The following is a 25,353-nucleotide window of genomic DNA, read 5'->3' as shown; positions in this document are numbered from 1 at the left end:
AATGTGCAATCATCCAGACCCAACACTAGGCGGCGATCTATGCTATAGATATGAATTCAGCAGCCCACATGCCTCGAACTTTTTGTTGCGGTGTCCACCTGCCTTGCATGGTGTGTTGCAGCAGGTGGGCTCCCCAGCCGCAGTTAAGATTATCTGGGGAACTGGCTCTAGGAGCGGTCGTCCCTTGGAAAGGCTTTTGGTGTTCCACCACTGCAGAGGGCAATGAGTCCAACCGTCTACCAACACTAGGTCTGTTAAGTGACCTTGAGCCTGGCTCCATTGAAGTGATAAGCACTCTTGTAGCGGACGCATTTAAAGTCTTGCATGGGGTACTATGAAAATGCAAGAGGCCATCATTCCTATGAGTTGCATGAACACTCGTGCTGGGAGGGAGTGTTGTAGCTGAAACTTTGTTAGGAGAGTTTGCATGCTGGCTATCCTTGCTGGAGTGGGATAAGCTAGTGATGTTGAGTTGTTTATTGTGGCACCCAGGTACTGTTGTATTTTGGATGGCTGTAGATGAGACTTGGTGTGGTTTATTGTGAACCCCAAGTTGTGGAGCAGCTGGATGGTGGGATGAGTGTGTTTTACACATTGATTGTGTGAGCTGGCTTTTATGAGCCAGTCGTCGAGGTACGGGAAGACATGGATGTGCTGTCTTCGTAGATGCGCTGCCACCACTGCCAAGCACTTGGTGAACACCCTTGGTGCTGTTGTGACTCCGAATGGGAGTACTTTGAATTGGTAGTGCTGCCCGTCTATTACAAATCTGAGATACTTCCTGTGAGCTTTGTGAATGGGAATGTGGAAGTATGCGTCCTTGAGGCCTAGAGTAGCCAAGAAGTCGTCATGTGACGAGAGGTAGGACTTGCTGGAGTGTGACCATGTGAAAATGGTCTGACTGTATGTATATGTTTAGCGGTCTGAGATCTAAAATAGGCCTTAGAAAGCTGTCCTTCTTTGGCTCTAGAAAGTAGAGAGTAAACCCCTTTGTTTTGTTGGTGCAGAGGAACTAGTTCTATTGCACTTTTTTCTAGCAGAGATGCTACTTTTTTCTTTAACAGTGACAGATGTTCTTGTGACATTGGACGCTCTTTGGGTGGTATGTTTGGGGGGGTAGATATTAGTTCTAGACAGTAACCTGAGTGAATAATTTGTTGCACCCACCTGTCTGATGTGATGTCGATCCAGGCAGGCAGGAATTGTTGGAGTCTTCCCCCAACAGGAGTGGAATGTTGGGGGAGAAGGGGAGGAAAGTCATTGGCTGGGGTAGAGGCAGAGCGGGAGGTGTTGTTCTTGCCTCTGCCTTGGTTGTTGCTACCCCTGTAACCCCCTCTCTGGTAGCCCTTAGTGAATGTGGATTGGCCAGGGGTCTTATAGGAAGAGGAGGGACTTTCTGAGGAGTAGCCTCTTGTGTTGCCTCTGTATGATGAGCGACGAAACGAACGTCTGGGAGCTTGCTGCTGCAAGGCTCCCATAGATTTTGGGGTGTCGGTGTCTTTTTTCATTTTTCCTAAAGACACGTTAACATTTGGACCAAATAAGTATGTCTCATCAAATGGCTGATTAAGGATGGAGTTTTGTACCTCCGGTTTAAAACTGGAAATACGTAGCCAGGCATGTCTACGTAATAAGGTGCTGGTATTGATTGCCCTTGAGGCGGTATCTGCGGCCTTCAAGGCACCACGAATGGAGGTATTAGTAATATTTTTACCTTCTTGTATAAGTTTGTTAGCTCTGTTTTTAGATTTGTCTGGTAGGTGCTGCATTATGGACTCTAGTTCATCATAATGTGCCCTGTCATATCTTGCCAGCAACACTTGGGTATTGGCAATGCGCCATATGTTAGCTGCTTGTGCTGCAATTCTTTTGCCAGAGTCGTCAAGGAGCTTTTATTCTTTGTCAGGTGATGAGGCTTCACCTGTTATGGAATTAGCACGTTTACGTGCGTTGGACAGCACTAAAGAATCCAATTGTGCTGAGCCTTTAATGTAAACTGGGTCTGCAGGGGCAGCTTTATATTTTTTCTCAATGCGAGGATTGAGGACCCTAGCTCTGACGGGGTCTTTAAAAACCTCTGTTGCGTGCTTGATGACGCCCTTAAGCATTGTTAAAATGGCAGTAGACCTTTGTGTGTTGTCAAAAGTGTCTAATAGGAAGTCTTCCTCCACTGCATTTGTGTGTAAGTCCACTCCATGATATTGTGCAGCCCTTTGGACTAGTAGGTTAAAACCTATGGTGTCCTCTGGTGGTGAAGGTCTGGAAGGGTATACATCGTCTTGTGGGACGTAAGGCACATCAGGGGTGTTGTAATCATCCCATGGGTTCGGTGACTGAGGGGGGACTATTAGTCTGTGCTGGGTAATGTGCACTCCCACCTTCATAGTCAGAATCTGTGTGTACATCATCGTCTGGATTAGGAGATGGTGTAGGTGAATGATGTGGTGGAGGTGGTGTTGGAGGAGGAACAGTATGGGGAGGTGGTGGAGAAGGGACCCTTAATGGAGAGGTTGCAATGTCTCTTCATTGCAGGGGGAGGTGGTGCTGGCGCCTCAAGTGATCTCTTCTTGGAGCGGAGAGTCAATTGTCCATTCTTAGGATCCTTTACAAGAGTGTTTTGCTGTGGATCCGGTGTAAAAAGCTGCTGCGAGCAGGGTAGATCCTTTGGCGTTTACATTTTTGGCTCTGTAGGTCTTTTAGGCACTGAGTCAGTAGTTAGCTTAGGAGTGTGCCCTTTTGAAGTGTCTTTTACAGGAACCTGTTTTTTCGATTCCGAGAGTTTTTTCAGCTCCGATGAGTGTGAATCTGGGGCTTTGGGTTGATTTTTTACTCTGTTTCGAGTGCGATTTCGGCATCGATGAACCGCTGCCAGTGTTTGGCGCCGTGTGCTTGGGTGTCGAAGCAACGGCCGACATGGAAGAGGACGATGGCTTTTTCTTCGGTGTTGGTACTGGATCGGCACAGGACATAGGCTGGCTCGAGCTCGAACTGCCTGAAGGCTTAATGGGCTTCTTTGCCGGGCCCGAAGGCGGGGCGTTGGTAACAGTCTGTCGGTGTGCACCCGAGCCCGAAGGTGAGGGTGTGACCGAAGCCTTTTTTGATGGCGTCGAGGAAGGGGTGGGGTCGACGGTCTTACTAACAACCTGTTGAGCTGGAGTGACTTCCTCGACGTCGGAGTCTTCGGCATCTGAGGATCCGATACTCTCCTCAGCGTGCTGGTGTTCTGGCACGTCGACGCCCTCTTCGAAGATGTCGTCCGGGATGGAAGTTGACGAGCGAGCCATCGTTGTTCGAGCTCATCGGTCCCAAATGGTCTTCTTGGGGCGGAATGAGGCACATGCCGAACAGTCTTTGGCCTCGTGCTCCAGTGAAAGGCAAAGGTTGCACACCTCATGTAGGTCGGTGTGGGGAAACTTCGACCCACATTGAGGACACTTTTTGAATGGGGTCCTTTCCATGAGCCAGAAAGTGAGGCCTAGGTAGGCCCGAAGGCCTTCGTCGATGACCGGAATCAAAGACTTCGAAGTGGTAGAGAATCGCGTTGATGTGGATCGCGATCGAAACAATACCGTCGAACTGGGTGAGGATTGCATGCCGAAGGAAATTCGGTTCCAAACCGGAGCGCAGGAAACGCATACGAGCCCGATGGCGGAAAAAAAAACTATCTGGGGATGGAGCCGATGCCCATCTGTGGTCCTGAGGAGGAGTCACCCATCTCGTGACTTCCAAAGAACTTTCAGGACAACAACAAGCTGCAAACATCCGGGCCCAACACTAGGTGGCGATCTTTGCACAGTGTGCAATCTGCAGCTCATATGCCTCGAACATAGCGTTTTAATGTTCTGTGCGTCACTTACAAGAGCCCTACAGTTATCCATTCAATCCTAGAATGCAAAGGCCAAGAGTTGAGTCATAACAGCTATCACACGCCTTCCACTCACCATGGCAGCACTCTGCTCCTCCAGCGCAGTCACCTTGATGACTTTTCGCAGTAGCCGGCGGTTGCGCAATGCGTGCTGCTGCCTCTTAAAGCGCTCATACAGCAGCTGGTTGTGCAACAGTATCAGCTGGTTTCGCAGGGTGTGGATCTCGTCAGATGGGGGAGATCCTGCAGCCAAGACAATGTATGATAATAATTTGAAACCATAAGCGTGGGTTAGCAAAAGGAGCATTGTACTGCACTCATTTAGAATACTACAGATTACCAAACTCGTGATGACCCAACATTGATGCAGATTTGGCATTTATAGAGAGAAGAACCTCCCCTGCCAAAGGTTACTTCGAGCAACTTACCACCAAAATGAGTCCAGTCTGCTGCTTTGCTTGGAAGAGGGAGCCTGCAAACAAGGAGGACAGTAAACCAGCCTGTTTCAGGCTACGGTTCAAATGACAAAGTAAAAAAATAAAAACACTTAAGGTACAAGTCACTACTACAGACACTACCGCCCACCATCTTTTAAGGCCTTCATCCCTCTCCCCCAGAAACCTGTAAATTCCCTCGCAGTGGAAGTTTGATAGCCATTTACAGTGAAGGTTGAGCCCATCATGCCTCTATCCAATTACACTTCGGGAGGGGCAAATCTTTTTTAACTTCTGTCCCATTTGTACAAAGGTAATTTCCTTTCGGTTTGTGTCCTGAACCATTTATGCAGCAGAGCATGACATCAATGCTGACCCTTGAGCACCCGGGGGTTCCAATATCACCAGATCAATGTGCGTCACTCGCCTCTCAAAGATGATCTGGTGTAGTCTGTTAAGTCTAGCCTTGGTGTGAGGAAAGCGCAAAGCCCAACCTAGATTTAGGAGAGCACTATATGCTTCATCGCCAAAGCAGCAACAAATGCTTTCTATTGGAGTTTGACATACACACCACGTCACCTCAATTTCCGTAAGGCAGAGGTAAGTCTTGTACTCACTATTCTTGCTCTTCACTCAAAGAAGCTCAAGAACTATTTTTCAGTAAGGGACAATGTAAACACAACCCAAATGAGGGGCCCACAAGTACAATCTGTAACCCTGATTAGTAACAGATTATGTGCACTTAACTTCACCTTCTCATTAGTACAAAAACCGAACCACAAATGCAATACCACATTGGAAACCATCCCCAGTCTAATTCCCAACTCAAGCCCAGCCCAGAAAAGAAGGACCGGTCTTGCCCCAGCTTACTTGTTGAGCTCCTTCGTATGAGCATCTGCTCCAAACTGAATGAGCCGGTCCAGCACCTCTGCAGGGGACAGAGAGGTGCTACCTTCTTCCATCTCCTCCACATTTCCCTTCACTTTCCGGAACAGCTCTTCGGACTTCTTGCAGATGAAGAGGTTAGCTGCTTTGGGTAAGGCCAGCTCGAAGAGGTGCTCGTAAGAGAGTTGCTTGTTGCTGGGGAAGCCCGCCCTCCTCTGCGCCTGACCTTTGCAAGGGCTGGGTGTGACAATGCTGCTGGAGGTTTCTTGTACATCATGGTTCTCCTCGGGTTCGGGGAGCCTTGGGCCTCCGCTGGGTCTTTCAATGGGTGTGAATGCCTGTTTCGTTCCCTCATACCAGCCATCTTGCCCCAGTTTATCCGCAGCAGAAGAGGAGTGACAGAAGCTCTGGTGGGCTCCTTGCCCACTGTTGGCTGAGGACAAGGCTTTCTTCTGAGAGCCTGCAAGGCTTTCGCTGGAACGGTAGAAGGGAGAATCAAAGCCTCCGGGGCGCACCAGAGGATCCCGGTCAGCGGTTGTGATCTCAGACAACTCCTGGAATATGGCAGCTGGGTCAAATAGATTATAAAAAAGAAAACAAAGGGTTTGAGTAGAGAATATTCACAACAAATAAATAAAAAATCCCCACAGTTCTAATGTTGAAGCCCTGTGCTCCTCACCACCAGTGTGCTTCCTCACCACTAATGTGTGCTAGACCAAATACCAGAAGCGTGAGGGTTCAAGTGTAGAGGAGGGAGGAGGACTGGGGGTTACCTGGAAAAAGAACTGGGCCAGGCCGCTGAATACAATGGCTTACAATAGGTGCAACCGTCTTTGGCTCTGAAATGGAAAAATCAGGCAAAGGGTTCTAACTAAAGCTAGGACCAGGGAGTCAGCCCCCTCATGGACATCAACAACAGAGTATTTAACATTATTACTTTTGTGATTGGCTAGCTTGGGAGTCATGGGGACTGGCATACCACAACGAGTTCAGAAGAGCCACAGAAATGCATTTACTGCTGAAAGCATCTGCTGCTTTGGATGTGAAATGTCCCTGCCTAGCCTACTCTTGCTGCTTGTATTAACACAAACTTCTGAGGACAAGATAAGTTACGAGCTGATGGAGTGGTCAGCAATACCTACAAAACTTCCAAAACCTTTCAATGTTATGAGATATGTTGGACTTGGCCCTTTCTGGCAGGTTCACCCCTGAACTTTTTGCCTTGAAGTTTAGTGATGTCTGGTCTTTGCGCACTGTGGCGCAGTGTAAAGTGCTTGCGCTCCCTGAGTGCGTGTGGGAGATAGGCCTGCCCTCCCATAGGAATGCATGGGGAATGTATGTGTCCCTGGTAGTTCCTGATGCGTGGGGTGTAAAGGCTCGAGTCTGGTATGTGTGGACTCGTGTGATTGAATGCTGCGAAATGATGTATGCGGCATGAATGTGTCTAGTGGGGAAGTGCCACTTCTAGACATTGATGTACGTGTGCTGTGAGGGTGCTGGAGTGTGATTGGCTGGAGCTGGCTGGCATGCCAGGCTCCAGGAAGTCTGGATGGGTCTGCCCGGTGGTGAGTGGGAGATTAGCATGCTGATGGCTGGGGAGGAGTGTACCTGTGTCCTGAATGAGGCTGGGGTTATCCCAGACAATGCTGGCTCCGCCCCCCTGTGGTGTGACTGATGACCCAAGCCCTGCCAGTGAATAGAGAGGGTGGTTGAGCCCATCAACAGTGCTCACAGACCAGCTGCGACTGGTTCTGCCCCCACCCTGCCCAAAGACAAAGGATTTGTCTTTATAAAAAGAGGCTGTGACCTCTTGAAAAATGTTCTCTTCCAGGATCCTGATAGGAGGGGGCTGCTGCTGGTGGGGCCCAGGAGGGACCGCCATGGGGGCTGTCTCCTGCCCTGTGCGCTGGCCCCTGGGCCCTGCATGCCCAGGACCTTCTGCTGTGCCTTTCTCCTTGCCCCAGGGCTGTGGCTGCCCCTAGCGCTTAAGAGCGCTGTAATTAGCTGCTAGCGCTTGGGAGCGCTTTCTGCACAGCCAGTGCCCACCCGGCATTGGCCCGTCTAATTTGCCGATTTTGAAGCCCCTGGCGAGTGCCCACCTCGCCAGGGACCTTGCCGCAATTTTGTTGGTGCCCCCCATAGCGAGAGCCCACCTCGCCTTATATTTAAAATTAGAGGGTTCACCGCCGCAGCCCGGAGTGTTTTGAAAACGTTGCTGGGCCGCTGCCAAGTGTGACCCGGAAGTGCCCGCCTCCCTGCCCGGGGCCGCACTGTCATTGGCGGACACCCGAGGCAGGAAGCCAGGCAAGACCAGAGAAGACGCCCGGACGAGGACGGGACCGGCGAGTCTCCCTTCCGCTTCCCCCGGTCTGGGGAAGCCTAGGAGTGCGTCAGGAGCAGGCCCCGGAAGTCCCGCCCCCTGCAGGACGAGAGAGAGGAGAGCCTTGAAGCCCCGTGTGGCCGCCGGTGAAAAAGGAGATGACCGGCAGCTGCCGAGAGCCGGTGAGTGGGGGCCGGGAGAACGAGTGAAGGGAGGAGGGCGTCGGGACACGCTGTCGGTGCCCGCCCTCTCCCCTCCAGCCAGGTCTTTGTTGTGAGCCCTGAGAGGCTCCTGGGCCAAAGTGAATCTTGAGTCCCCCGAGGGGGACTCAGACGTCGGGGGTAATTGCCGCATTCTGTTTGGAGCCCCGAGGCTCCTGGGGGCATATTTGTTGAGCCCTGAGAGGCTCACCGCCCACATTGCTTGTTTAGAGCCCCCGAGAGGCTCAGGGGGGCAAGCATTTCACGAGCCCGGAGAGGCTTTAGGTGCCCCAAGTTACTTCGAGTCTTCAGGAGGGGGACTCCAACGGTGGGGGCCATTTTGTGTGCAGAGCCCACGAGGGCTCAGGGGGCATTGTATTTGTTTTGAAAGTCCAGAGAGGCTCTAAGAGGGCATTTCTTGTGGCCAGAGCCTGCGAGGCTCCAGCGTTGGCCCTCCCCCTTGTCTGCACCAGTTGCCCAGCACTTTGTGGGCAACTGCTACGTTTAGGACCCTGACACTGGGACACAGGGGGTCCTAGCCCCAACAAGGCCAGTTGGCCTATGGACAGTCACAGGTGGTGACTTATGTGAGTTTGGCGCAATTGTTCTTTTGCTGCACCTCTGAATGTGTTTTTATACGTCATGTGCCTTGTCCTTACACCCCTACAGGTATTGTGATACTTAGGTGGTTGCTTTTCTCCTAGTGCAGGTGGTACTAGTGAGGTCCTGGTTACCAGTAGTTACTGGTTGTGTACTACAGTGATTTTACCTTTTCTATGCTATGTTCTAAGTGCTATTTCTAAAAGGGTTACTTCTAAAAGTGCTGATTCCTGACAGTGGTCCTGGTGGCCCTGTCTTGTACATATCCCCTGTAAATTCTGCCCGTGCCTCTGGCACATTGTAAAGTGTGTGTTTTTATCTAATGTGTTTTGGTGTAATACAAAGGCTATTTTTATATAACCTTGTGTGGAGTTTCCTTTGTGGTGGGCCTTTGGGTGTTGTTGCTGGGGTGCGTGCGCAAATACTTAACTCACATCGCCTCCGAGTTTAGCCTTGCTGCTCGCGCCACGTTACCTAGAGGGTGAGCAGGGGTTATCTTGGCGTGTAACTCCCTTGCCCTGACTTAGGAGTGGTGGTCTCTGACTGACTTTGGCGAAAGCCCTGGCCAGCCAGGGATCCCATTTCTAACATTGGTGGCAGCGGTGGGATGAGGATTTGTGTTTGCGTTGTACCACAGTAGCAGCTGGCCGCACTACAAAACTCTGCATTTTAGATAAATCACATTGTGGGGATTATTGTTTTAAGTTTGCTGAAAATGTCATTTCTGTGGAAATGTGTTTCTTGTGCACTTTGAGTTAGGTGTCCCTAACTCGGGAGGGTAGATCACCCCCTAAGTGAAGTGTTTTCTGGATTCACCAGAAGGGTGGGATCCAGTGGTGGCAGCATAAGTGTGTCCAGTGCATGTGTCCCCCGTCCCTGTCCTGGAGTAATGGAAACTGCCTTACCAGTCTGGGGAGGGGTGTGTGTGGATGAATGGTGTGTGGCACTGGACGGGTTTGTGAGTTCTCCGGATGGGGAGCTTGCTGAATGCTTGTGTACTCTTGTTTTGCTCAGATACCTAAGCTCCGTGTGTTAAACTTTTCCCAAGAACGTCTGCAGACAGTGGAGCCTGCTTTTGATTTCTGTGGTCTGTTTAGAGACAGATGTTTGGAGTTGGTAATGTTCTGGGAGGAGGGAGACATAGGGGATGGAGTGATTCAAAAGGAGTGTCTGAGGTGTCTTCCAGCCCAGCGTGGTGGAAGAGGTTCAGTGAAGCCCAGCTAGGTCTTGGTGTAGGGGCCCACGTCCTGTCTCAAGAGGAGAAGGAGTGGGTGGGACTGCATGTCTCCAGGCGCCCGAAACCCAGTGTCAGGGCCTGGAATGTTTCTGAAGGGAACGTCAGGTCGGGGGCCTAGGCTGTACCAATAGGTCATTTGAGGAGGATCTTCCAGAGTGTCTGGAGAACGTGGAACCTCTGTAACCAGGGTTCCAGTAGTTCTGGTGTCTGGCAGTACCGCTCCAGTTGGGAGGGTGCAGAAGTCCAGATGGAGGGGTGCAAGGGGGATAGGTTCCCCAGTGGAGTAACCAGTGGGTCAGGGGCCAGCCAGAAGGGCTGTGTCGCCAGGGAGTGACCATGGTGATGCCACTTCTGTCCTGAGTGTCAGGCAGACTTGTACACGACACATTAGTTGTGTCACCCTCAAGGAAGTCCTGGTGCGCCAGGCATCTGACCAAAGGGGTACGTCCCCCGGTTGGGGAGCCAGTAGCCGGTGTTTCCGGATCTGGACGTAAGGGCAACTGTACGTAGTGTCCTGAAGTTACAAGAAGGAACTCCTGCCTGAAGAGAAGGAACCGGGTAAGCTGTATGGGGGATTGACCTGCAGTGGTTGCCTTGCTGCTGAAGGAGGAGAGAAAGTCTTAGATTTTTGTTTTCAACTTGTAGAAGTCCTGGTGCGCCAGGCATCTAACCAAAGGGTAGCGTCCCTAGGTTAGGGAGCCAGGTTCAGGTGGTTGCCTGTCCTGGACGGCAGGGCGACTGTAGCCAGTGTCCTGGCCGGTTTGTCTTCTAGGGGTACCCCTGTGAACACAGGTGGGGCTCATCTTTAGTGAAGAGACCCTGTGTTTCCCAGAAGGGGTGGCACAGGCTTAGCAGGGATCTTTAGGGTTCTTGGCTGAGTGTTGTGGTACTACCCTGAGAGCAGGTGGGGCCTACCTTAAGTGGAGGGACCCTGTTCTACAGTGGGAGGGTGCAGAACTCTGGAAGGGGGTCAGAGGAAGTCTGACCCCAGGGCATCCGGTGAATTTAAATCCCAGGTGGTAGACCAGTTAAGGGAGCGGTGACCTATCTGTCATGACCAGCCTGGTGTCCTGTAGGCACCACACTGAGCCGCGTCTGCCTTCGGCCGCGCAGCCTATGCCGCTCGCCGTCCCCGTCTCGACGCGGTCCGCGAGCCGCCGCCTGCGCCGCATCTGGCAACCCGCAAAGTGCAACGCCTCACTACACCGTTCTTGTGCTGTTCTTGTGCTGTTCTGACTGTGGTCACTGCTGCTGAGGAAGTCAGGTCCTAAACTGGTGGGAGAGTTGTGTTCTGGATGGTGCTTCAGAAGTAGAGGTAGGGTGGGGCATTCTTGCCCGTGACCTCTGGTCAGCCTGAGGGTGCGGACCCTAGGTTGAAGGATCAGTGGTAGTTTGGAACTACACTGAGAAAGGGAGTGGAGAATGGCTATGTAGGCCAGGGGTTACTACCCCCCACTCTGTGGATTGGCAAGGACCAGTGGTATCTGGGTGGCCTAGGGCCTGGTCCTAGCCGTGGACAACTAAGGAGTACCAGTGGGGTGAGCAGGGGTTATCTTGGCATGTAACTCCCTTGCCCTGACTTAGGAGTGGTGGTCTCTGAATGACTTTGGCGAAAGCCCTGGCCAGCCAGGGATCCCATTTCTAACAAGATTCCTAATCGGCTCAAACAAACTTAAGTATAAAAAACATTTCTATTTCACAGTTTGCAGAAATGCCCGAACGGGAGCAGGGGGAGCAATTTAAAGAATCCTGCTGAGTGGATACAAGTATTTTTGCCAGTCTAGGTGAAAGCACATGTTGTCGGCATTCCCTAACACAGATCACCTTCAGACAGGAAGAAAGAGGACATCTGCCCATTGGAAAAGGGTGACTGTTTGCTAGAGCTTGGTTACCGTCACAGGTGATTAGCTGCGCTCTACAAATCCAGACTGATTTATTGATCACCAGCCACCTGTACAGTGGCCATCCAACAATGCTGCTACAAGGTGTACAACAATCAGCTCATCTAAAAGTTGGGTATCAAGTAAATTAAATATGTCCACATGCCTCAGGTGTTTGTTGGTGGCAGAGGATCTGTTCCTGAGGCTTGAGCCGGGAACCTCGCACACACTTTCCGACATTGTGTATACTTTTAGACTCGCGCTGCTATCGCGCTGACACCTAGGATTTTTAAACTTGCACAGGGTGATTTACTACCACTGCCTAATTTTTAATTTTGGGGTCTGTGCGTTTCACTTAATATTTGTTTAGTTGTGTCACATAGCGTGCTGAAGCTTTCCCACTACCATTACCTTGCTCCTCGATGGTTTCTGGGCCCGGATTGTAGCGCGACCACCATCTTGGGGGTAGGAGTTTCTGCATGCTAGTGGTTGGAGTCAGGTGATCTACCTCCTCCTATTTCTGTAACATGGCCCCGAGGACGGGCAGCGGACGCACCTGGGACGCGCCGAAGGTGCGCCTAAGGTGAGTCCTTCTGCGCCCGTCTGCGTCCCGGAGGCGCCTGGCCCTGCAGAAGACCTGGTTCACTTAGGTCGTACTGCAGAGAGGGTGATTAACTACGACCGCGCAACTCTATTCAGGCTTAGGGACATTACTAGCCGTGTGTGTGTCAAACATCTATGTGACCCCGCTACTGTTAGTCATATTTGTGAGGTTTGTGGATGGTCGTCTACCACTACGTCTCCTTTACAAGATACCTCCGGCGCAAGTAATACTGCTGGGGGGACCTCTGCGAAGGCCTATGTACACCCATGCATGCTTCTAAACACTCGGTCATTTGGCAAGCATGCCCTTGACCTCTTCAATTTACTCTCAGAACAAAAGCCGTCATGTCTCTTTCTTACGGAGACCTGGCTATGTGACTCCTCCAGTCCTGACATCTCCACTGCCCTACCCCCTAATTACTACATTGTGAGGAAGGATCGAGAGCTAGGAAGGGGTGGAGGAGTGGCCATAGTGGTGGATAAGCGTTATACCTGCTCAGCTCTTGAAATTGACACCATCCCTGGGGCTGAATCACTTGGTTTCTGCTTATCCTTTTCCCCGCATCACTCTTGTGTCGGCTTATTGGTCTATCGACCACCTGGCCATCTTGGCCCTTTTTGTGACAAACTCCATCAGGCCTTGTCCCCACTTGCAATGAAATATAAGCATCTCTTACTTCTTGGAGATTTTAACATCCATATGGATGAACCTGAGTCAACTGACTCTGTTAAATTAAGTGATGTTACCAGCACGTTTGATCTCCTTCCTTATTTTTCTGCAGCAACCCATAATAAAGGTCATTTGTTAGATCAAGTCTTCTCTTCTATGCCTATTCAATCTTATCCACCACTTCCCCTGCTCTGGTCAGACCATTGCTTGCTGAACTTTGATATCCTGGGTCTTTCTAAACCCTCTACTACTGAGAATGGCCCTCAATCTATGTTTTTTCGTCCTTTCCACCGTGTTACCACCGATATGCTGGAGCAGTCCCTGGCATCCCACCCCTGTCAACTGACCGGCAATCTTGAGCAGGATCTTTCTACCTTTCAGTCCTGGCTCGTGCAACGCTTTAACGAATTAGCGCCCATTCCTGTCAGACCTAAAACAGTCCAACGTACTTCAGCCCCTTGGTTTACCGTCGAACTTCACGAGATTAGGAAAAGCTGCAAGAAAGCTGAACGAATGTGGTGAAAAAACTACGAAGCCCCCCTGAAAATGAGGTTAAAAAATCTTACTAAGACCTATCATAAAGCCATCATAACGGCGAAGATGTCTTCTTTATTTTTAAAATAGTCAGGGAATTCACTTCTCCCCCTGCTTCAAGCCCTAAATTTTCTCCCTCAGAATCTTGGGTCAATCAGCTGGCCAGCTTTTTCTTCAACAAAATTCTTAACATCCAGGCGTCCTTCCCGGCCATCGCGCCTACCATAGACCTAGATACCCTACCATCTGCAATGAATATCTCCCAAGATATTTATACTCTTTCAGAGTTTCCACCCCTGTCCTTTCAGGCCTCGCTTGATCTGTTACAAAAACTGAAATCCGGTTCCACTTCTGATCCATGCCCTGCTAAAATCCTCTCCAAAATGGCTCATGCTCTCAATCGTCTGATTAACCCTCTTCTTAATGCCTCCTTCACCTCTGGCGAGGTTCCGAAGGCCTGGAAAAAGGCTCATGTCATCCCTCTCATAAAAAAATCCAATTTAGATCCCTTAGAGCACTCCAATTACAGGCCAATATCTTTGCTTCCTGCTCTTGCCAAACTTGCAGAAAAACATGTGCACTCCATCTTGTCTAATTTCTTAGAAGCTCATGACATTTTGCACCAGACACAGTCAGGATTTGGCTCCAACCTTAGTACAGAAACTGCACTGTTGGAGGTAACCGAGTCTATAAAGGAAGTGACAGATCGCGGTGGGAAGGCAATGCTGGTATTACTCGATCTCTCAGCGGCCTTTGACACCGTCCCTCACAACTGGCTCCTTTCAAGACTCCAGGAGATCGGAATTAGAGGGAAGGTGTTCAATTGGCTCAAGTCCTTCCTCTCCGAGTGCCAACAAATGATCTGGTCACCACCTTTTTCAGCAACTGTTCCATCACTGGATGTGGGAGTGCCACAGGGATCAGTTTTAAGCCCTACCTTATTTAATGTTTATCTTTCCCCTTTGGCTGAACTAGTGGAGCCTTATGGCGCTCGTATTGTGTCCTATGCTAACGATACGCAGCTGCTTTTCACCTGCGATAAGTACTTCGATTTTGCAGGTGATTCCATCAAAAGCTGCCTGGAGGCGGTCTTTTCCTGGTTTCAGCAGAACCAGCTCAAATGTAATTCAGACAAGTCTGAAATTATATTTTTTGGCTGTTCTCCTGATACTCAATGGAAATCCTGGTGGCTGGCAGATATGCATCCTCCTTCGTCACCTACTGCGGTCGCCAAAAATCTGGGTGTCGAAATTGACAATGATCTTACCTTTAAACCCCAGATCCTTACTTTAGTTGGCCAATGTTTTGGTCTACTACGCACTCTTAGGAAATTCCTTCCTCTATTGTCGCACTGTCATAGGAGAATTACTGTGCAAGCAATGATTGGATCCAGGCTCGATTATGCCAATGTACTCTATTTAGGACTCCCAGAGTACCTCTTGGCTCGCCTACAGACTGTACAGAATTCTGCCGCGAGGGCCATTTTTGGCCTGAGCCGCAGAACCCATACCTTGACCCTTCTTGATTCACTCCACTGGCTCCGGGTGAGGAAGCGTATCATCTTCAAGACTCTAACCAGGACTTTCAAATCTCTGCATGGTACTGGTGCAGTCTATCTTAGGAAACATGTCCATCCTTCTAGATCTCTACGCTCGGCCACACAAGCCCTGGCTGTTGTCCCAGCAGTAAAGCGTGCACGTATCGGAGGCCGCTCTTACAGGGCTCGCGCTCCGCAGCTCTGGAACCAGCTCCCCCCTTCTCTGAGAAGAACAGACAATCTCCTGTCTTTCAGGAAAGGCCTTAAGACCTGGCTTTTTGGCCTTTAGTGTGCTTTGATGTGTTCTCTACAGATCTGTACAGCGCCGGGACACTCTGCCCGAGTAGCCGTGCGCTATATAAATCATCATCATAACATAACAAGGATGGGGCGATGGTGAAGAATACTTACAAATCAAGAACACCACAATAAGTAATTAGAGCAGAGGTTGGGGCTGGCGAGACACAAATGCACGCACATCCATGAATTTACACAGGCACACATACCACACACTCACAAATACACATGTGTATTCATCCACACACGTGCAAACATTAAAAAAAATAACTTACCTGCTGCAGCGTCTCGGGCAGGAAGCTTCAGAGGTTCCAGATGGGCAAGGACTGCTGCTGCCCCCTCTCATTGGCTGACCTCAGGTCGCCAGTGAGGGACAGATGAGGAGGAGACCGTCCTGGCTCATCACAGAATAGGATGGGTTCAGAGAGACTGCTGAGCCCACACCCCACTCTGTAACGAGATGCCCCGGATTCACTTGGTCCTGGCCACTTCAGAGCTTAAAACTGAGGTGTTCAGGTCCAAGGCTATCAGTGACTCTACCCCTCATCATGAGGGGTAGGTCCTAGAGGTGCTTCGTCAGGCTGAGGTCATGCCCACCAAGCTGTGACATCATCAGACCAGCAAAGTTCAGCTCAGACATCCAGGCGCCTCTGCATTTAGTGCATGTATAGTACCTTGGCTGCAACACCTGTCCGTCAGCGTACCTTTGCTCAGCCGAACACTCATTCTTCTCGTCAGAAAAAAAAGAGAGGAGCCTCTGCCCTTAATGAAAGGCTGCTGCTGGCCACACTCCGAGAAAAACAATCTTGTACAAACCAGAAGCATCATCATGTTTTCATCAAGCCTTTCCTTAAAAAAAAGCTACAGTCCCCTCATGCCTCTGCCTGATGAGGACTGATGACTATTGTTTACGATGCAACCACAAAAAAACAGGACAGGAAACTTACACCGTTTTAACCAGAGTAGTCCAACCAGAAACATTGAACAGTATTAAAACATAAGACTGGACAATGTTAATTGTAGACAGGAGTGCTCTTAAGTCCTCTACTGTCAAACACTCCAGGCTTCGTTCAGAACAATGGATTTCTTGAATCCTTGGCACACTTAATCGACCAACCACGGCCTTTGGACCAAAAACCAAGAGAATTAAAGGGAAGCTCTCTCGGATACTTATTTAAGCTATGGGATCACTCCAGTGATATCTCTCCATCTGGTTTTAAAGGTCCCCCTTTTCGCTGATGACCACTTTTTGGCTTTGCAATTCACTTCTTTCAACTCAGCCCATTACTACCACATCAAGTGAAGGATACACACTGCTGCAATCACAAAACCGATCTCAACTCGTTTCCACACTTGCCATTAACACAAGAACCATCATATCAGTCACTAAACCTGCCTTGCCCCACGTCCACAATATTAGCCAATTACAGCACTACCACTAGCTACACACACACACACACACACACACACACACACACACACACACGAGCGCGCACACACACACACGAACACACGCCGAATTGAAATTAAATCTTTGCTGGCTTAGCACCCTGTTGTTGAGAAAGTTCACAATGTTAAATTACAAACTCACGGAGCTGTTCTCCCATTTTCACTCCTGCTCACAAACCGAGACATGCATGCTAACCCCACAGAGACTATGTTTATCTGTCTCCGAAGCAATGACCTTATGCTAGACTCTGGTGAAGACCTCACACACTGCACGATGAGAACAATCACCGGCAACTGCAGGAACAACCCTGGAGTCCTCTGCATATTTTCCTCCATGTCGTTTGGACTACTACATAAACACACACCACTGGATGTCAAGCACATAAACAAAACAACCGAATACAAACCATATCAGGTGGACAAAATATATATTTTCTCTGTGCTATTTAAGTTTTTATGCAGCAAAATGCTTCAACCATCCCCACTTTAACAGCAAATTTAAATCTGTGCAACAAATGAAGCTACTGGAGACTGGGGCCACTCAGCAATTTTTAAACTTTCCCTTTTAAAGTAAGTTGCACAGACAAGCCCTTACAACACTCACCTTCCTCGTGGTCTTTCTCGCTACTGTCCTGGGAGGACACCAGGCCTTCAATCACTCTGGGAAGCTCACTAAGAGTCACCGTTTTTTGGGTTCCACCAGATTCCTCTGAATAAATGAAAATGCAATTTAATGTACTCCGTTAACTACCTACAACAAATGTGTGCGTGATATGGGGGAGGGGGTTGATCAGGAGTAGAGAATTGTAGATGTTAATGAGCAATTTAACAACTAGGAAGAGAATCCATTCAGCAACTGTTATCCCTCCCTTATGGAGTCAGACCGTGCGAATTCCACTTTTTAAAAATTAATAACTGAATTGGTCGCTCAACCATGAAACTATAGTTTGAGAGTCAGTGGTGCCTCCCCAGTTACTGTAGTGGGGCTCAGCCATAAGCTGCAATTGCACTTTACCCAAGCCAGACAGTGAATGACTGGCAATTTCAAAATCAAACCTTTACGAATTAAGCAGTACAGCACAATATGTTTCAAAGTATAACTGAACCTGTGACTTATTATAATAAATGGTTGGACTTTCTTCTCAATGGGCCACTACATCCCGACTCTGGGCATCACCAGGTTCCCACTTCACAGGTATGCCTGCCACCCGAGGTGGGCGTTGTTTTTCCCCCCCAACTTTCTGGTGATAAACACACTGCACCCAATATCACAAGGGTTCAGTCAGAGTATCATGGTCCACTACCTACCTGCACTGTGCTGGTCTCTGTGATGGGATGCTCTTTCTGGATCTTTCCGCTCATCCTGAAATGTAAAAAAGAGCATTATATGAAATATTCCGTTCCTTCAATGAAACGGACACCCTACTCAATGCATGCCCCAAAATAATAAGAACTTTCAGCAACACCAGAAGTGTTTTGAGAAGAATATGCAGAGCTGTTAAAGAACCAGTAGCATTGAGGACGTCTCATGTGCAGACCAGTGGGGAAGCATTTGAGTTGTATATGCAGAGGTGTGTGCGGTGCATTAGTGCAAAACAACAAGAGGTGCAGCATTCCCACCAGTGCTTCTGATGTCTCCATCTTGGTACAGCACTTGGTGAGTCAGACCAGGGTTGTGGTGCATATTGATTGATTCAGATGCTCTGTCCATCACCACCCCCTTTTGTACCGCTTTGGCCGCCATAAGTGTGGCAGGGTATGCTCAGACGTGAGTCCCTTGCTCACTTTGCCACTGGATTCAAGCAAGCCGGGCTGAAGACGGCTGGAATGCCAGAAACCGGTCCTCGGAAGCTTGTTTCTGGTCCAGGGAAGACATGGCTTGGCAGTTCGGGCTGGACTGTTCCCATGAGGCACAGGGTCAGACTGATTTGCATATAGCCATGTCTGAACTTGGGCGGCAGAGTGGGCTAAAGAACGGTGATGGATTAAACCCAGATCTTTTGACTGGGTGTGAGTGTTTGATTGATTCAGATGCTCCGTCCATCACCACCCCCTTTTGTACCGCTTTTGCCCGCCATATGTGTGGCAGGGTATGCTCAGACGTGAGTCCCTTGCTCACTTTGCCACTGGATTCAAGCAAGCCGGGCTGAAGACGGCTGGAATGCCAGAAACCGGTCCTCGGAAGCTTGTTTCCGGTCCAGGGAAGACATGGCTTGGCAGTTCGGGCTGGACTGTTCCCATGAGGCACAGGGTCAGACTGATTTGCATATAGCCATGTCTGAACTGGGGTGGCAGAGTGGGCTAAAGAACGGTGATGGATTAAACCCAGATCTTTTGACTGGGTGTGAGTGTTTGATTGATTCAGATGCTCCGTCCATCACCACCCCCTTTTGTACCGCATATGCAACGGCCTGCATCAGTCAAAGTTAGAGTAGGGGGTGCTACAGTGTACAAGTGAGATGCATTAGCAGAGCTGTGTGCAGGACCAGCACTTCGATAGAATCAGAAGCCGCAGTCCGGATGAGTCTGGCTGCAAGAGGTTCATGCGGCTTCCAGTGCTGGAAGAGTCAGCTGCAGTCCCAGGTACAGCAGCATTGGTAGACGTGTGCACACGTTCTTCTAGCTCTCCATCATGGGATGCTATATTAAAACTGAACATCTTCGCCTATGTGTAAGCGCCTGTAACAGTCTAGTAGGACAATAACAAAATAAAATGCCTAACCAAAGGCACACTTATTTTTTTTTAAAAGTATTGCACCCAGAACCACACTAACCATGGCTTGCTGAAGTGATAGAAAAACTGAAAATCTCCTAACTAAACCGGAAATAAAAAGAGAAAACTAGGTATAAGGCAGTACATCATCATCCAGATGGATGGTTATTTTTCTGTCGCTCAGATTGATAGGCAGATCTTACGCCTGGATTTCATTTTAGAATTATCTTTTTGAGGTAAGGGGTGGAGTGAATCGAACACTTTATGAATTCAAATAAGACAGCCATGATGTGAGAACTAAAATTACAGGTAGATAACTTCTTCTCCTTAGATACTCCAACATGTACAATACAGCAGTGAACAAATTCCCTGCTACAGTAATTGGGAAACACCAACAAAGAACAGTCCAAAGGGAAAATAATCTATCCAACAGCTATAATTGCTGGTTTCTGTGAATGAGACTGATGGATACACATCTATGGATGCGAGGGGAAACTCGGTTACAGAGAGGATAATGGTCAGTTACTCTGGTTAGAAAGAAAAAGTTACTTGCATGCGGTAACACTTTCTGGAGGATAGTTCATCTACCCGCAGATTCCTCACCCTCAGAATAGCCTCGAGGTGCAAGACAGGATCTGGAAACTCTCAGCAGTACTCCTGGGGGCTCCTGTACGAAAGTGTCCTTTTTAGGTCTCGCCTACGCAGCGCGCATGCGCTACATAGGAGGGCCTTCAGCCATCGCTCTGCTCATTTTCAAGCACACACTCGTGCTTGTGGCGGCATCCACCTTGCGGGAGCTAGCAGGGGTGCGCCACAAGCACAGGTGCAGTGCTTGAAAAGGAGTATACTGCGCGCGTGCGCGCATGCACCACTCGCAGGCTCACCTTCTGCTCCCCTCCCTCTCTCACAACAATTAACTTTCGCGGTTGCGGGGTCGCGCAAGTGTTTCAGCGATTGTTTTTCTTCATATAAAACTTGCTTAGTGACGTTGACTAAGACTGACTTGAATCCAGTGCCGGCCGCATGCGTCCCAGTAGCTCTTTTGCGGTCCAGGTAACCCGACTGCTAAAAACATCAACTGTTGCATTGCTAAACACTTATAAGGTCCCAAAGGTGCGACCTATTTGATGTGCCAATGCTTGTTATCATGGTCACCCCCACTTTTTGCCACTTGTAGTGATGTTTTTAGACTAATGTGGACCAGGTCCCTAATAACCAGGCCAGAGTGCCAGTAAAGCATGGCTAACCGGTCTAATTGTGTTACATTTGGCACACACTTTAGCACCCCCAGTATGTCCCTAGTAAGTTGTACCCCTGGTATCTAGGGTCTGAGTACTAAAGAGGGTCTGTTAGGGTTGCAGCATGATTATGCCACCCTAAGGTAACCCTTCCTATAATCTGAATGCAGGATGCAATTGCAGACTGGGTGTCATGGTGCAAACCATGAGTGAAAACACAACATGGTACACTCACTGTGTGCCATGCCAAAATCACTGCATGCAATATATTTAAGTCAATTCTACAGCAGACCTTGTAGCCCTAAGACAGGGTGTACTATGTTACATGTGAGGTCATGAGCCACTATGCCCATATGCTGCTCAATTCAATTACTAGATGGTATAAGTGAACAGAGAAGCCATCTTAAGAATATGTATGGGGCACTGGCCATTAAGAGTTCTCCAGCTACATGATGGCTTTACTGGTATCAAACACCTTGTCTTACTAAATCTGTATTGTAGCCAGTACAAGATTTATTATGACATGCACCCATAGGGCTGCTTAGAGGTGCCCACTGAAAAATCCACCACTATCTAGTGTGCTGGCTGACTGGGTTCAGCCTGCCACCACAAACATGTCTGACCCCCCTGCAGTTGAGAGACCAAGCTCTTTGAGGACAGAAACAATGCCTGCTCTGGAGGAAGGTGTTCACACCACTTCCAGTAGGATGGCTAGTGATCTAGCATATCAAGGCCAGGGGCTTCAAAGTCCCTTCTACCTTGGATATGCATCCCTGGCTCCCCCCTCCGCCCCCCAGAGCTGGGATATGTCACCCCTGCTCGGAGATCCATTTGGCACTACGACAGGAGGGAATTTAGCTATGCTGGTAGGCGTGTTGAACCACTTGGCTAGTCACACCCCTAAGGTGGGCTACCTGATGTGCTCCATGAAAGAAGGGGCCCACCATTTTGTTTTAGTGTAATTCGGAACTCTGGACAGAGGTAGGACCATTCCACACAGGAAGTTGTCATATAGGGGGGTGTAGTGACCCCAAGGTTAAGCAGTCCATTAGCTACTTCCCTTCGATCCCTCAGCGATGCTAAATTCTGAATTTAGGTGGCTCTCCGACACCAGGAACTCAGATTTGCCTGATCCAGGAAGATGAAGGACAAAGAAGAGCTGAAGAACGCAAGAACAGAAGACTGTAGACTTGGTGCCAAACCCTGCCTGCTTCTATATAGACAACTGCAAAGACCAGACTTGTCCTGCAGCTGTGCATCCTCCAAAGGACTCGGAGCGCTGCCAGCACTTTGCCAACCCATCAGCATCTCCCTTGAAGTGCAGGCACAGACAGCAACATCAGGTTTACAGATCTGCTGAGCACCGGGTCCACTGACACAGCAGCAGCCCAGGAGGAGGTTACTGTGCTCCAGGAGATCAGATCAGTCTCCCAACCAAGTTTGAAGATGCCAGGACCCCTAGGACATGCCCTGGAAAAAAAAGGGCAAAAATTGACCCTTTGCAGCAACCAACGCTTATTTGAAGCCCAATACGGACTCCAACACCACTAAGACCGATCAGCCAACGAGTGCCGTCAGCATCGCAGAGGCCAGCACCGAAAGTGGCCCAGCAGGTTTGACTGAGAGCCGTGAGTGCCTTTGACGCACAGGCCCAGCCGACCAAAAACCTCTGGCCTGGGACATGAGCACCAACTGTGTCCCATTGTTCCCAAGACCCTCACAAACTGAGCCCCCTGTTAAGAGCTCCCAGACTTCTCCAAGCCCTCCTCTGCAGCTGGTTTCTAGGTGCCCTCTCCCCTCTTTGCCTAGAGTGTAGCACGCAAGGCTACCAACCCTTCCAGCACGTTTGCACCAGGACACTCCAGGGCAGATAACCTGGAAATGCTTCTGGCACTTTGGACCTTGGCCCCACTAGCACCATAAGTCCTTAAGGGGACCCTTGAGAATGGTTTCCTAATACCTATAGGCAGTATATGTCTTTTTAGGAGCGCATTACTGCGTAAAACGTATTTGAGTGAACATTTTTGCTTACCTGCAAAAACTGATAAAGTAAAAAGTACTTACTTCATAACAAAGTTCTTGGTATTAAAATAAATATAAAAATACTTATTTTTCTAAATTGGTCAGTCGTTTCTCCTTGAGTGTGCATCTCATTTATTGTCTCAGTGTTCAACAAGTACATTAACACTATCCTCCGATAAGCCTAAACTGTTCGTACAGACTGCCACAAAAGAGCATTTGAGATTATTAATTTAAGCCCTGTTGGCCAATAAAGGTTGTCAGGACTTTCTACATAGTGTACCTAATTTTGGCACACGACATAAAAAGCCAGCTTCCTACAATGAGATATTCAAGTCCACCACACCATCAGCGTAGTGCGGTGATGTGAACATCGCGCTCACGGCATTGTAGTGGTATAAATATCAAAGATTCTCACTCATGCTCAAGTGTTCTGGGATTCTGCAGATAGACGAGCTAGTCAGTGTTCAAAAAGATCTAAAAAGAAGGACCACAGTGGCAAGGGATGCAGCACATAAGTCTACACTCCACTTTATTGTAATTTGAGCAGACTGATGCCCTCGAGTTTGTTTTTGTAAAGTTGTCCACGTCATACAGAGGATTTCTACCCAGTCGCTTTTCACTTAAAAACATTAGGTAAGCTGGACTTCAAAAGGAAGAAGTGACTTCTTGTCAAAGTAGCCTTATTAGAGTTAGCTGTGAAAGTAGGACAGGTTGAAAAGCATCATCACATAGGTTTACATAGCTGTCAACCCCAACAAAGGCGAGGGTGGACTTCTGCAAAACATATCCAGGACTTTTCCTGTGAGCTAGGAAATTTGTGTTCTTGAAACAGACGGCTAACCTTCTTCATGTGTGCTGTATGGGTCTGATCATCCATAAGACAGGACGGAGGGGGAGAAACAGCAGGAGTCCCAGATGGTGTGTCTTTTCCACATGCTGTAAAGAAGAGTAGAGAGAAGAAGAAACACTGAATTGGCTTTGAAAGGTAGGCTTATTTCAGCTATCTCATATCAACCAATCTTGAAGAAAAGAAAAAAACCTGATTAAATTGTCACTGCCATTGTGTATTTAGTAAGGAAATGAATGTGAAGGGATGAAGTACAGAAGGAAGGTCTTTCCAGCTGCCTCGCCTCAGCAGAGGAAGGAGGGTTACATGTGCAACAGGTTCGTAGCCTTCTCCTTTTGTAGAGTACGCCTATATTACATTCAGATGCCGCACATCAAATGAAATGCTGTTCTCCCATACCCCATCAAAAGAGGGGGGGGTGGAGGGAGGGCAGAGTGCAGGAGGTAGCAAACAGATTCTTTAAAGTACTCTGCTGCATGGCCGCCTTCTGTTTAGCCTGAATAGCAACACAGGGGTAGTCAGTGAAAGTACGTACCAAGAACTTAGTGGTCCTCCATAGATCACCGAGTGAAACCAAGAGTTAGGAATGTTGTTTTCTTGTGTATGCAGTCTAAGGTAACTTAATGAATAATACAACTGTAACCACTGGATAATACAACAGGCACTACTTATAGAAATGCCTTTTCATTGGCATGCAAAATAAGTTGCTGTGTGATTCTGAATTCCTTGGTTCTCTAGAAACAAGACCTAATACTCGGACACAGGATGTGCACAGTGCCCTTTAGGGACAAGTATCAAAAGGAAATTCAAGTGACTTCAAGCACACACTTCCATTTAAATAAAGCGTATGCATTAAAGGCCTTAGCATTGCAACATCTCTCTATAAGCAGTTAATCAGGATAAACACTTTCAATGTTAAGTATTTGAGCGAAAAGCTGTACACTGGCTTTAAGGGACGGGAACATCAGGGAAGTGAGCATCGTATTGCGGCCCAACACAGGTGCAGTCTAACTATGCAAGTCGCTTAACTTCCACTAAAAACATGGTCAGTCCTGAAACAAGTACCTTCAATGAATCAATTGCTGGAAACTCAGGACCCCTTCTAAGCAATTTCTACAATTTGAATCTCAGAACAATACGGAGAATCTCAAACAAAAACACAAAGAAATTATGAAATATTTCATTTAATTCACAAACAACGAATTTTTTTTGGAAGGCTGGAAGTATTTCATTTGAGGTTCCCAGTTGCGGACACCAGATTCTTGTTGCTGTACTTGCACTGTTCCCGGAAATCAAGATTAGGATAACTTAATTTTTAGAATTCAAATGTTAAATTCCTTCACATTTACAGAGCACTTTCAATTATTCTTTTTAACGTGTGTATATTTTAGTAATGTGTTATTAGTTTTCCTAACAGACACAAACTCCCTGAGTAGGCGTTGTGGAACCCCAAAGGTTAGTGGACCACGGGCTAAGAATTACTGATAGGGTACATGTTTTACTGGCAGGGTGCTTGGCATGGTGCCTTCTTTTCCTGGGCAAACAGCCACAAATCACTTCCGCTTTGAACTTTCTTCAGCTACAAGAGGCCGTGGCACAGCAAACATCTTTGCAACTTTAAAACTTCAAGAGCCATGGTGCGAAGTTAAGCAACTTTGGGTCTGGGCTACTGACTTGACTCTTGTGAACTATTAAAAGAGGTGGATTTACTGGGAGTAAATAATCAAGGGAGGGACAAGGAGCTGTTTAAATAGGTCCAGCACTCCTAAGGACAACTTGGCAAAAAAGAGGGGTGCAGTTCCTGGAGGGGAGAAGGAAAACGGAGGAGAGAATGAGCACTCGTGGGTGGATGCGAAGAAATTACCAGAAGGACCTGTTGGGGGTGGAGAGAGGGGGTAAGGAGGGACCAGGCAGTCAATACTCTTGCACCCACAGGAGGGCGTCTTGCTTCATCATAGGGTGTGCATAGTAGAGCCAGCGTTGCAATGGTAGACTGGCCCCTCAGTGGGGGCTCTTTGGCTT

The 25,353-nt window shown here is 48.6% G+C and overlaps 1 protein-coding gene across 3 annotated transcripts in view; it reads right to left on the bottom strand.

Moving 5' to 3' along the window:
• TSC1 (TSC complex subunit 1) overlaps nucleotides 1-25,353 on the bottom strand; it is a 206,047-nt gene that overhangs the window by 63,814 nt on the left and 116,880 nt on the right. For all 3 annotated transcript variants that reach the window (XM_078646165.1, XM_078646164.1, XM_078646166.1), the window contains exons 11-16: nucleotides 23,326-23,420; nucleotides 17,820-17,874; nucleotides 17,116-17,220; nucleotides 5,170-5,752; nucleotides 4,294-4,337; nucleotides 3,942-4,108 (exon numbers count right to left, since the gene is read on the bottom strand). In XM_078646165.1, coding sequence (XP_078502291.1) covers nucleotides 3,942-4,108; nucleotides 4,294-4,337; nucleotides 5,170-5,752; nucleotides 17,116-17,220; nucleotides 17,820-17,874; nucleotides 23,326-23,420 — 1,049 coding nt within the window. The remainder of the gene's footprint in view (nucleotides 1-3,941; nucleotides 4,109-4,293; nucleotides 4,338-5,169; nucleotides 5,753-17,115; nucleotides 17,221-17,819; nucleotides 17,875-23,325; nucleotides 23,421-25,353) is intronic.

The sequence above is a fragment of the Lissotriton helveticus genome, chromosome 5_1, assembly GCF_964261635.1.
Source record: "Lissotriton helveticus chromosome 5_1, aLisHel1.1, whole genome shotgun sequence".
Taxonomy (NCBI): Eukaryota; Metazoa; Chordata; class Amphibia; order Caudata; family Salamandridae; genus Lissotriton; species Lissotriton helveticus.
Note: the sequence above shows the minus strand (reverse complement) of the source record. Positions and strands in the feature narration are given on the sequence as shown.